Source organism: Dendropsophus ebraccatus, chromosome 6, assembly GCF_027789765.1.
Source record: "Dendropsophus ebraccatus isolate aDenEbr1 chromosome 6, aDenEbr1.pat, whole genome shotgun sequence".
In the NCBI taxonomy this organism is placed as follows: Eukaryota; Metazoa; Chordata; class Amphibia; order Anura; family Hylidae; genus Dendropsophus; species Dendropsophus ebraccatus.
Genome location: NC_091459.1, coordinates 147,125,734 through 147,137,432, shown reverse-complemented (window position 1 = coordinate 147,137,432; position 11,699 = coordinate 147,125,734). Strand labels below are relative to the sequence as shown.

Genomic DNA, 11,699 nt, shown 5'->3' with positions numbered 1-11,699 from the left:
ACCTACCAACCCTTCTCCTATGTCACTATCCTTACCTACACACCATTCTCCTATGTCACTATCCTTACCTACCAAACCTTCTCCTATGTCACTATCCTTACCTACCAACCCTTCTCCTATATCACTATCCTTACCCACCAAACCTTCTCCTATGTCACTATCCTTACCTACCAACCCTTCTCCTATGTCACTATCCTTACCTACCAACCCTTCTCCTATATCACTATCCTTACCTACCAACCCTTCTCCTATGTCACTATCCTTACCTACCAACCTTCTCCTATGTCGCTATCCTTACCTACCAAACCTTCTCCTATGTCACTATCCTTACCTACCAACCCTTCTCCTATGTCACTATCCTTACCTACCAACCCTTCTCCTATGTCACTATCCTTACCTACCAACCCTTCTCCTATGTCACTATCCTTACCTACCAACCCTTCCCCTATGTCACTATCCTTACCTACCAACCCTTCTCCTATGTCACTATCCTTACCTACCAACCTTCTCCTATGTCACTATCCTTACCTACCAAACCTTCTCCTATGTCACTATCCTTACCTACCAATCCTTCTCCTATGTCACTATCCTTACCTACACACCGTTCTCCTATATCACTATTCTTACCTACCTACCAGGACCCACAACAGACCCTTGTGGCACACCACGTGTAACCAGTCTCTGCTCAGAGTATACACCATTAACAACAACCCTCTGATATCTATCCTTCACCTCATACATTATATTTGTACTCACTTTTTTCTGCAGACTTAGTTTGTGTCCATCACCCAGAACATAAGCAGCTGCAGAGAGTAGGAGCAGACATGATAGCATCTTCCCTCCCAGCTCCATCCTCCACCATCCAGGACCTGGGACTGAGACAGAGCGAGCTCTCACCATCCATCCTGGGAACAGATGCAAATCTGCATGACATTCTGCCGTCCATCCCCTCACAATATGGAGACCTGCAGCTCAGGGCACTTATTATGTTATATTCACTCTGTAGGATTTTCTATAATGTGTAAATGGAAGGTAGAGGCTCACCCGGAGTTATCATCCATCAGCACTGGTGGAGTAGGAGCTCCATGGATAGGATACAGAGCTATATTGGGTGTATGAAGGCAACTGGCCATGGATGAAAGAGCGTGGGCGACAGAGAAGCCATATTGTGACCGCCATTGTATTCCAGGTCTTCCTGTCCCCATTCCCTGGGGTTACAATCCTCTCCTAATCTTCTTGGCCAGGTTCTTCCCTTCTTCCTGGCATCGGTGAGCTCCATTCCCACCAGACAGCAAGACGTCCTTGTGTCTCCTTCAACCTCTTCATATTCCTACCAAACCTTGTACTGAGCCTAAGGGTCCACCACCATCTTGCCGAGCCCAGCATCATGGCTGACCTCAACATATTGTCTCTGATTGTAAAGTACAAACTTCTAGAGATTGTAAAGGCGTGAGGATTTCCTTGGATTTTTCTTCTGGTTGCACAGAAAAGTTAACAGGTTTACTACAAGTCATCCGTGGAAGGTAACAGATGTCCCACCACTCCAGCTACCAGCGGTCACAGTTCTCTGACTTTGTAAGGAAGATGAACTGATGGAGGACGTACAGGCTCCATAACTTCAAGCCTCCTCTCAAGTCTTCCAGAACGTCTTCTGGGGGGAGGACCTTAAGGGTGGGATATGGTTTCTCCCTCCCCATGAGCCTCTTGGTGGCCCCTCGTCTCTGCTGTCACCTCCTCAGACGCTGCTCCTCTCGTATGATGTTGCTTAAAAATTCCAGATGTAAAGTAAAGAAGTTCCCCAATGGCTCCGTGTCAGTCAGAAGCAGAACATCAGCGGTGGACTACCATGACAGCTTGGCCCTGGCTCTGTGCCGCTGATATGGTGGAGGGAGCTGCCTATTTGGCTCGGTCATTAGCTAAGCCGGTCCCATTCTCCATCATGGCTGATTCCAAGAAAAGAAGGGGTTGGCTTAGCTAATGGAGCGGCTCACCCAGGCAATTATTAAGTATTTACAGTGCAATTACATCCATTCCTGCTTTAGACCACACACAGTAATTGTACAGTACAGTGGTGCTTCACACAGTAATAGTGCCCCCATATAGTGGATAGGCCACCAAACATATTACTTTACACACATTACACCGTTACTATACACATATTACATCACTGTATACACATATTACATCACACCGCTACTATACACATATTACATCACTGTATACACATATTACATCACACCGTTACTATACACATATTACATCACTGTATACACATATTACATCGCACCACTACTATACACACATTACACCGCTGTATACACATATTACATCACACCACTGTATACACATATTACATAGCACCACTACTATACACATATTACATCACTGTATACACATATTACATCACACAGTTACTATACACATATTACATCACTGTATACACATATTACATCGCACCGCTGTATACACATATTACACCGCTACTATACACATATTACACCGCTGTATACACATATTACATCACACCGCTGTATACACATATTACACCACTACTATACACATATTACACCGCTGTATACACATATTACATCACACCGCTACTATACACATATTACACCGTTACTATACACATATTATATCGCTGTATACACATATTACATAGCACCACTACTATACACATATTACATCGCACCACTACTATACACACATTATACTGTTACTATACACATATTACATCACTGTATACACATATTACATCACACAGTTACTATACACATATTACATCACTGTATACACATATTACATCACACCGCTACTATACACATATTACATCACACTGCTGTATACACATATTACACCGCTGTATGCACATATTACATAGCACCACTACTATACACATATTACACCGCTACTATACACATATTACACCGCTGTATACACATATTACATCGCACCACTACTATATACATATTACACCGCTGTATACACATATTACATCGCACCACTACTATACACACATTACACCACTACTATACACATATTACATCGCACCACTACTATACACACATTACACCATTACTATACACATATTACACCACTGTATACACATATTACATCACACCGCTGTATACACACATTACACCGTTACTATACACATATTACATCACATCGCTGTATGCACATATTACACCGCTGTATACACATATTACATCGCACCGCTACTATACACACATTACACCATTACTCTACACATATTACACCACTGTATACACACATTACACCTTTACTATACACATATTACATCACACCGCTGTATACACATATTACACAGCTACTCTACACATATAAAATTGCACCACTACTATACACACATTATACCATTACTATACACATATTACATCACTGTATACACATATTACATCACACCGCTACTATACACATTACATCACACTGCTGTATACACATATTACACCGCTGTATACACATATTACACCGCTACTATACACATATTACATAGCACCACTACTATACACACATTACACCGTTACTATACACATATTACATAGCACCACTACTATACACACATTACACCGTTACTATACACATATTACATTGCTGTATACACATATTACATAGCACCGCTACTATACACATATTACACCACTGTATACACATATTACATCGCACCGCTGTATACACATATTACACCGCTACTATACACATATTACACCGCTGTATATACATATTACATCACACCGCTGTATACACATATTACATAGCACCACTACTATACACATATTACACAGCTACTATACACATATTGCATCACACCGCTACTATACACACATTACACCGCTACTATACACATATTACACCGCTGTATACACATATTACATCGCACCACTACTATATACATATTACACCGCTGTATACACATATTACATCGCACCACTACTATACACACATTACACCACTACTATACACATATTACATCGCACCACTACTATACACACATTACACCACTACTATACACATATTACATCGCACCACTACTATACACACATTACACCATTACTATACACATATTACACCGTTACTATACACATATTGCATCACACCGCTGTATACACATATTACACCGTTACTATACACATATTACATCGCACCGCTACTATACACATATTACACAGCTACTATACACATATTACACCACTGTATACACATATTACACAGTTACTATACACATATTACATCGCACCGCTACTATACACATATTACACCACTGTATACACATATTACATCACACCACTACTATACACACATTACACAGCTACTATACACATATTACACCACTGTATACACATATTACATCGCACCCTTACTATACACATATTACACCGCTGTATACACATATTACATCGCACCACTACTATACACATATTACACCGCTGTATACACATATTACATTGCACCGCTCCTATACACATATTGCATCACACTGCTGTATACACATATTGCATCACACTGCTGTATACACATATAACACAGCTACTATACACATAGTACATTACAGCGCTACTATAGCAAATATTATATTATCTGCAAAACAAGAATTCTGTTCTTAAAAAGTAAAGAAATAATAACTTCTCATCTAGAAGGGAATATAAAGATATAGGTGAAGGTAGAAAGATACAGGTCAGGAGAAAAAGACAGGAGAGGAAGATAGGCAAAGGTCAGGGAAGATAGATACAGTGGTTTGCAATAAATTAGAATATTAACAAAAAATTTTTTTTTCCAGTATTTCAATTCAAAAAGTGCCCTCATATATTCTATAGAGTCATTACATAGAGTGACCTGATATATCTATAGAGCCATTACATACAGAGTGAACTTTTTCAAGCATTTATTTCTGTTAAAGTTGATCATTATGGATTACAGCCAAGAAAAAAACAAAAGTCAGTATTTCATAAAATTAGAATAATTAACCCCAAACCCCTGTAGTGGCTTCCTAAGTGTTATAAAAGGTCCCTTAGTCTGGATCAGTATGCAACACAATCATGGGGAAGACTGCTGAGGTGACAGATGTCCAGAAGGCAGTCATTCACACACTCCACAAGGAGGGGAAGCCACAAAAGTTCATTACTAAAGAAGCTGGCTGTTCTCAGAGTGCTGGATCAAAGCATAATAATGGAAGGTTGAGGAAAAAGTGTGGTAAAAAAAAGGTGCACAAGCAACCGAGAGAACCGCAGTCTTATAGGATTGTAACGAAAATGCCATTCAAATTTGGGAAAGATTCACAAAGAGTGTCCTGCTGCTGGAGTCAGTGCTTCAAAAGCCACCACCACATCCAGACGTCTGCAGGACATGGGCTACAAGTGTTACATCCCATGTGTCACACCTGACCAAGAAACAAGGCCAGAAGCGTCTTATCTGGGCCAAGGAAAAGAAGAACTGGACTGGTGATCGGTGGTCCAAGGGGCTGATTTCAGATGAAAGTAAATTTTGCATTTCATTTGGAAATCTCGGTCCCAGAGTCTGGAGGAAGAGTGGAGAGGCCCAATCCAAGCTGCTGGAGGAAGAGTGGAGAGGCCCAATCCAAGCTGCTGGAGGAAGAGTGGAGAGGCCCAATCCAAGCTGCTGGAGGAAGAGTGGAGAGGCCCAATCCAAGCTGCTGGAGGAAGAGTGGAGAGGCCCAATCCAAGCTGCTGGAGGTCTAATGTGAAGGTTCCACAATCAGTGATGGTTTGGGGCGCCATGTCATCTGCTGCTGGAGCTTCACTGGGTTTCATCAACACCAAAGTCACCGCTGCCGTCTACCATGACATTTTAGAGCACTTCATGCTTCCCTGTGCTGAGAAGATTTTTGGAGATGGAATTTTCATCTTCCAGCAGGATTTGGCACCTGTCCACACGGCCAAAAGTACCAATCCCTGGTTTACTGACCACAGACCTTAAAGGGGTAGTGCGGCGTTTCAAAATTATTCACTAAATAACACACATTACAAAGTTATACAACTTTGTAATGTATGTTATGTTAGTGAATGGCCCCCTTCCCTGTGTTCCCCCCCACCCACGCTAGACCCGGAAGTGTGATGCACTATACTCACCTTATTCGTGTCGACCCCCGTCCGCCATCTTGGGACAATGATGTCATCTTCGGGAGGCCGGCCCAACAGCTCCATCCGTCTGTCATCCCAGCCCCCCTCTGCCACGTCATTAGCTGCTCAGCCGCGATTGGCTGAGCACAGTTATGCTCAGCCAATCGCGGCTGAGCAGCTAATGACGTGGCAGAGGGGGGCCGGCATGAGGGACGGATGGAGCGGTTCGGCCGGCCTCCCGAAGATGACATCATTGTCCCAAGATGGCGAACGGGGGTCGACACGAATAAGGTGAGTATAAAACCTGACTGAAAAACTGACTTGGTTTTTCTTGGCTGTAATCCATAATCATTAACTTTAACAAAAATAAACGCTTGAAAAAGTTCACTCTGTATGTAATGACTCTATAGAATATATAAGGTCACTTTTTGAATTGAATTACTGAAAAAAAAAACTTGTTCATATTCTAATTTATTGCAAACCACTGTATAGGACAGGAGAGGAAGATAGGCAGAGGTCAGGGCAGGCAGGTAGATATAGGACAGGAGAGGAAGACAGGCAGAGGTCAGGGCAGGCAGATAGATATAGGACAGGAGAGGAAGACAGGCAGATGTCAGGGCAGGCAGGTACATATAGGACAGGAGAGGAAGACAGGCAGATGTCAGGGCAGGCAGGTACATATAGGACAGGAGAGGAAGACAGGCAGATGTCAGGGCAGGCAGGTACATATAGGACAGGAGAGGAAGACAGGCAGATGTCAGGGCAGGCAGATAGATATAGGACAGGAGAGGAAGACAGGCAGATGTCAGGGCAGGCAGGTACATATAGGACAGGAGAGGAAGACAGGCAGATGTCAGGGCAGGCAGGTACATATAGGACAGGAGAGGAAGACAGGCAGATGTCAGGGCAGGCAGGTACATATAGGACAGGAGAGGAAGACAGGCAGAGGTCAGGACAGGCAGATAGATATAGGACAGGAGAGGAAGACAGGCAGATGTCAGGGCAGGCAGGTACATATAGGACAGGAGAGGAAGACAGGCAGATGTCAGGGCAGGCAGGTACATATAGGACAGGAGAGGAAGACAGGCAGATGTCAGGGCAGGCAGGTACATATAGGACAGGAGAGGAAGACAGGCAGAGGTCAGGACAGGCAGGTAGATATAGGACAGGAGAGGAAGACAGGCAGATGTCAGGGCAGGCAGGTAGATATAGGACAGGAGAGGAAGACAGGCAGATGTCAGGGCAGGCAGATAGATATAGGACAGGAGAGGAAGACAGGCAGAGGTCAGGGCAGGCAGGTAGATATAGGACAGGAGAGGAAGACAGGCAGATGTCAGGGCAGGCAGATAGATATAGGACAGGAGAGGAAGACAGGCAGAGGTCAGGGCAGGCAGATAGATATAGGACAGGAGAGGAAGACAGGCAGAGGTCAGGGCAGGCAGATAGATATAGGACAGGAGAGGAAGACAGGCAGAGGTCAGGGCAGGCAGATAGATATAGGCCTATGTATATACAACACACAACGACTCTACAGAGAAACCCCTACAGCTGGCTCTCCTGCTCTTAGTGATGCAGCGCCCCCTCCAGGCCTCGTAAGACCCCTTACCGTGAGCATCACATGACCTGGTGCACACAATGCCCTCTATCACCCCCCATAGTGTCTCTGTATCATGGGTTGGGGTGTCTCCTGTCCAATATTTATACATCAGTTATCTGTTCCTGGGAAAGCTGAGTGACAACCCCTATGGCAGCTCTCCCCCTGTGGTTCATTGCTTCCCCCACTTCCTTGCTATAATCTGTTAGGAGAAAGGATGGGGCCAAACATGAATTACAGTCACCATTTAGGGCTCTAAGAAAGCTGGGTGATAATGGGAGCTTTCCTGGTATAATCCAATCTATACATGTCAGTGATGGTGTTCCTGTTGGTCTCCATTTGTTGCACAACTACAACTTCCATCATGCCCTGACAGCCAAACTCCATTGAAGCAGAATGGCTTCAAGGTAACTTGATTCAGCAATGTAAAACTAAGTGTAATTCTCCAGTCTGGCCATTAGGGGTCAGCGCTCCCTGCTTTTCCTAGGAGCCCCCCTTGTGAACAGCTGTGACAGATTCTGCACCTCACAGCTGCCGCTCCAGCCGATCAGGATCGGAGCTCGGGGATGTTAATCAGGATTTTTGCTCATTCCTTCACTATAAGGGGTAGCCGGCTTCACACCCCTCCTCCCCCGCTCATCACAATGACACGACTGTCACTAGGCTGTCACTGGTGATGGATGCCGCCCCTCAGTGGGTATTACATGCAGTAACCAGCAGAGCTCACACTCTACTTCCCCGTCACTGGAACCTGCACAGACAATCACCGTCACATTGTAACAAACAAGATTTTTAAATATTTGAATTCTTTATTTAGTTGACAGGACGTCTCCACCCAGCGGACCTTGTTCACCTCCACTTACCGGACCCACCAGACCCCGCTCACCTTCACTCACCGGACCCACCAGACCCCGCTCACCTCCACTTACCGGACCCACCAGACCCCGCTCACCTCCACTTACCGGACCCACCAGACCCCGCTCACCTCCACTTACCGGACCCACCAGACCCCGCTCACCTTCACTCACCGGACCCACCAGACCCCGCTCACCTTCACTCACCGGACCCACCAGACCCCGCTCACCTTCACTCACCGGACCCACCAGACCCCGCTCACCTTCACTCACCGGACCCACCAGACCCCGTTTACCTCCACTCACCGGACCCACCAGACCCCGTTCACCTCCACTCACCGGACCCACCAGACCCCGCTCACCTCCACTCACCGGACCCACCAGACCCCACTCACCTCCACTCACCGGACCCACCAGACCCCACTCACCTCCACTCACCGGACCCAGCCAACCCCGCTCACCTCCACTCACCGGACCCACCAGACCCCGTTCACCTCCACTCACCAGATCCACCAGACCCCGCTCACCTCCACTCACCGGACCCACCAGACCCCGCTCACCTCCACTCACCGGACCACCCAGACCCTGCTCACCTCCACTCACCGGACCCACCAGACCCCGCTCACCTCCACTCACCGGACCCACCAGACCCCGCTCACCTTCACTCACCGGACCCACCAGACCCCGCTCACCTCCACTTACCGGACCCACCAGACCCTGTTCACCTCCACTCACCGGACCCACCAGACCCCGTTTACCTCCACTCACCGGACCCACCAGACCCCGTTCACCTCCACTCACCGGACCCACCAGACCCCGCTCACCTTCACTCACCGGACCCACCAGACCCCACTCACCTCCACTCACCGGACCCAGCCAACCCCGCTCACCTCCACTCACCGGACCCACCAGACCCCGTTCACCTCCACTCACCGGACCCACCAGACCCCGCTCACCTCCACTCACCGGACCCACCAGACCCCACTCACCTCCACTCACCGGACCCAGCCAACCCCGCTCACCTCCACTCACCGGACCCACCAGACCCCGTTCACCTCCACTCACCGAATCCACCAGACCCCGCTCACCTCCACTCACCGGACCCACCAGACCCCGTTCACCTCCACTCACCAGATCCACCAGACCCCGCTCACCTCCACTCACCGGACCACCCAGACCCCGCTCACCTCCACTCACCAGATCCACCAGACCCCGCTCACCTCCACTCACCGGACCCACCAGACCCCGCTCACCTCCACTCACCGGACCACCCAGACCCCGCTCACCTCCACTCACCGGACCCACCAGACCCCGCTCACCTCCACTCACCGGACCCACCAGACCCCGCTCACCTTCACTCACCGGACCCACCAGACCCCGCTTACCTCCACTTACCGGACCCACCAGACCCTGTTCACCTCCACTCACCGGACCCACCAGACCCCGTTTACCTCCACTCACCGGACCCACCAGACCCCGTTCACCTCCACTCACCGGACCCACCAGACCCCGCTCACCTCCACTCACCGGACCCACCAGACCCCACTCACCTCCACTCACCGGACCCAGCCAACCCCGCTCACCTCCACTCACCGGACCCACCAGACCCCGCTCACCTCCACTCACCGGACCCACCAGACCCCGCTCACCTTCACTCACCGGACCCACCAGACCCCACTCACCTCCACTCACCGGACCCAGCCAACCCCGCTCACCTCCACTCACCGGACCCACCAGACCCCGTTCACCTCCACTCACCGAATCCACCAGACCCCACTCACCTCCACTCACCGGACCCACCAGACCCCGTTCACCTCCACTCACCAGATCCACCAGACCCCGCTCACCTCCACTCACCGGACCACCCAGACCCCGCTCACCTCCACTCACCGGACCCACCAGACCCCGCTCACCTCCACTCACCGGACCACCCAGACCCCGCTCACCTCCACTCACCAGATCCACCAGACCCCGCTCACCTCCACTCACCGGACCCACCAGACCCCGCTCACCTCCACTCACCGGACCCACCAGACCCTGCTCACCTCCACTCACCGGACCCCGTTCACCTCCACTCACCGGACCCACCAGACCCCGCTCACCTCCACTCACCGGACCACCCAGACCCCGCTCACCTCCACTCACCGGACCCACCAGACCCCGCTCACCTCCACTCACCGGACCCACCAGACCCCGCTCACCTTCACTCACCGGACCCACCAGACCCCACTCACCTCCACTCACCGGACCCAGCCAACCCCGCTCACCTCCACTCACCGGACCCACCAGACCCCGTTCACCTCCACTCACCGAATCCACCAGACCCCGCTCACCTCCACTCACCGGACCCACCAGACCCCGTTCACCTCCACTCACCAGATCCACCAGACCCCGCTCACCTCCACTCACCGGACCACCCAGACCCCGCTCACCTCCACTCACCGGACCCACCAGACCCCGCTCACCTCCACTCACCGGACCACCCAGACCCCGCTCACCTCCACTCACCGGACCCACCAGACCCCGCTCACCTCCACTCACCGGACCACCCAGACCCCGCTCACCTCCACTCACCAGATCCACCAGACCCCGCTCACCTCCACTCACCGGACCCACCAGACCCCGCTCACCTCCACTCACCGGACCCACCAGACCCTGCTCACCTCCACTCACCGGACCCCGTTCACCTCCACTCACCGGACCCACCAGACCCCGCTCACCTCCACTCACCGGACCACCCAGACCCCGCTCACCTCCACTCACCGGACCCACCAGAACCCGCTCACCTCCACTCACCGGACCCCGTTCACCTCCACTCACCGGACCCACCAGACCCCGTTCACCTCCACTCCCCTGGACCCCGTTCACACTGTGCGATTGTAGAATTCAATGCGTTTTACGATGACCATTGTATGTTGCCATTTTTTAACCCTATAATTTCCAGGCATGTTTCCTAGCATTGTTTAGGGTGGGGTGATACACGAGACAATCGGACCATCGCCTGTCCGTGTCACTAATCCAATGCAGCGCTGCTAACCCCTGCGCTTGTGCGGCGTTAACCCCTCAATGCCTGACGGATCATCTCCAGGGGATGCGACTGCAGCAGCACACAAAGACTCTGCATTATGTATGGAGACATTTCAGCGCCCCCCC

At 49.9% G+C, this 11,699-nt stretch overlaps 1 protein-coding gene across 1 annotated transcript; it reads left to right on the top strand.

Moving 5' to 3' along the window:
• The first annotated feature begins 824 nt into the window (after positions 1 to 824).
• Positions 825 to 11,429, top strand: LOC138795336 (mucin-2-like). Its single transcript, XM_069974326.1, has 3 exons — positions 825 to 1,002; positions 1,245 to 1,441; positions 8,517 to 11,429. Exons 1-3 carry the CDS (start codon positions 825 to 827, stop codon positions 11,427 to 11,429), a joined length of 3,288 nt encoding a protein of 1,095 aa, XP_069830427.1.
• The last annotated feature ends 270 nt before the right edge of the window (positions 11,430 to 11,699 follow it).